The 2,614-nt window shown below is 33.9% G+C and overlaps 1 protein-coding gene across 1 annotated transcript; it reads right to left on the bottom strand.

Annotated features, from left to right (window-relative positions):
- Positions 1-792: 792 nt before the first annotated feature.
- On the bottom strand, positions 793-2,383 carry LOC131040015 (transcription factor bHLH100). Its single transcript, XM_057972889.2, has 2 exons — positions 1,836-2,383; positions 793-1,459 (listed from the first exon to the last, which is right to left on the bottom strand). The coding sequence occupies exons 1-2, from the start codon at positions 2,118-2,120 to the stop codon at positions 1,025-1,027; spliced, it is 720 nt and encodes a 239-aa protein (XP_057828872.2). The 5' UTR covers positions 2,121-2,383; the 3' UTR covers positions 793-1,024.
- Positions 2,384-2,614: the final 231 nt, after the last annotated feature.

Consider the following 2,614-nt stretch of genomic DNA (forward strand, 5'->3'; position numbering starts at 1 on the left):
GAGAAAAAATGATTAGAAATATTTGGGAGTACGTCCCATAACAAATAATGACCAAATTATCATCATCACCCCACAAGAATTAATTAAGGTTTGCATTGAAATTACTTCACATTATATCTTGGAGTTTTGACCACTATGCGACGCTATCATCCAAAATTAAGATCTCTTCCTGATCCATACCTTGTTTTGAAAAACAAATCCACCATATTTCTTTCTTGGTAGCAATGTTTGATATATGGTAGGAAGGAATGCTATCAAATATTTCGAAGGCCTCATTTAAAATATTCATAATCTTCCATTTTGACAAGTAATGATTTCAAATTCAGATGGTGATGACCAAGTTGCCCTAGATTATAATAGTATCAAGGTTACATGATTTGACTAGATATAGACCAAGTAGTAAAGCTTAAGCTCCAACCTCATTACTAGTTCTAGATTTCAATTTTTTTTACAGCTACTTTGAGTGATCATCTATTTCTTTTTCAAATGACACACTATTGCCAAACAAAACCCAAATTACTCTTAAGATGCACCATCAAAATTTAATTTCCAAAAGCTTTCCAAAGAAAGAACCTACTTAATCTTCAAATAATCATCAAAAAATCGAGAACATAAAATTAAATATATGCAATTGTTTTTAGATTTCTTTTATATATTTTACTTTAATATATTTTTTACATATTTTAGAATTAAAAAATACATATATACTTTTTTCCATTTTGAATAACCAGCCCTCCTCCTCATTTGAGTTGAAAAAAAATGTATTTCTATTCAAATAAGTAGCATATACTTCCCATTTTTAAAAAAAGGAATAATAATTGTTTGTCCAGAGTTCAATAGGATAACATGTACTTCTCAGTTAAATTTTTTCTATTGGTGAAATGAATAACCACCACATGCTCACCAAAACTTACTCTACCTCCTTTGGAGAAGAGCTACCAGTCTCTTTAATGAAAACATGCATTGTTTTTAAATATGTGGTTAAGAACAACCTATTTTTCATTACATCCTCAACAACATAATATTAATATATCTTCTGTAAAATTTGGTGCAGACTAGGTTTGCCCTGGCTCATTTCTAATGAGTTATGGCAGTCTGTTCCTGCAATTACTGTGGCATGGAAATAGAGAAAGACAAGAGAGTTCCCTTTGTAAACATCTGCACTCTGTATGTCCAAACCATGTGATTCAACCTCCTCATAAATCTTGCAGAGAGATAATGGCATTCTTGAGGCAGTAATTCTTATTATAGCTGTTTCACTGCTATAAACTTGTATACCCACATGAGGCCTTATGGACTCTTTCTCAATGGCTGATGAATGGTTATATCTTAATGACTTTTTTGTGCTGCTACAATGTGTGGCCAATAACTGGGCTTTCTTCTTCTTCAGTGCTTGGACTTTGTTTTGGAGATTCTCAATATGTTTACTGGTTTCTTCTATAATACAATATCTGGGTACCTGAAATTCCACAACCCCATAAGTTTAGCACAAGTCCAAAGAGAAAACTTAAGTGCAAACAATAGAAACAAACCCAACTAATTTAATTTTCTAGTCTATTACATTAAGATTCAAAAGCTTTTAGTTTATGTTATGTATGTTTTTTTTTCGATCAATAGACTTTCTTTTTCTTAATGATGAACCACAGATCCATCGACTTTCCTCTTCTTAATGATGGACCATCCTCTTCAAAATGATGGACCACAGATCCATCGACTTTCCTCTTCTTAATGATGGACCATCCTCTTCATAATGTAATATACAGTGTAAACAGGAAACTTTTACATCTTAATGAAATAAATCTCTCACATAAGAAAGCAGCCATTAAATTAATTACCTTGGGGGTAGTGGACTCAGGTAGCAGAGACTGCAAAGTAGAGAACAAATGTTTCATCTTTTTCCTCCTTGTTCTTTCACACAAGACTATATTCTGGTTTCTTCTTCTGCGTTTAATGTCTTCCTCTGAAAGAACAATGAGTTCCTCAGAATTTGCCTCACCAAAAAGCTCATCCACAGTGAGATCAGAGCAACGCTTGTGGGGATTGTAGTCATTTGTAGCAACTGTATTAGACAGATCAGAAGGATGACTGGAAAAGTACTGAGTATACAATTCTACCGCCATTGTTGCTCACTGAAGATATGATCTCTCAACTGCTGTGAAAGTTTTTATATATACCCATTTCAGGATTCTTTTTCTTTGACTGGTTAACTGAAGATTCATCGTCGAAGCTTCCCTGGGCAGAAGCTTCATGCAAAGTTCCTTTTGGTCCTTTTTAAATTAGGAGTTCCAGGGTACAGAGTGGTCAATGGCTAAGATGATTTGGGCGAGTTAATCTGTGTATTCAACTACTAAACAATACCGAATTTGCAGGTATATTGTACTATGAAAATAGAATGGCTAGCATATGTTTCACGCGCTTGACGTGCACGTGTCTATCTACTCTATTATCGATGTATTATGGAATAAGTTTAAGTTTAGAAAAAACTACACAAAATTCTATTTGTAGACGTATGTTCATGTGGTCCGAGCGATGACGTGTGAAACAGCGATTGATGGTAACGTGCCGTACTTGGAACGTGTTAATTATAGAATTCAATGTAGTAGTTGAACTCAAA

The sequence above is a fragment of the Cryptomeria japonica genome, chromosome 7 (assembly GCF_030272615.1).
Source record: "Cryptomeria japonica chromosome 7, Sugi_1.0, whole genome shotgun sequence".
NCBI lineage: Eukaryota > Viridiplantae > Streptophyta > Pinopsida > Cupressales > Cupressaceae > Cryptomeria > Cryptomeria japonica.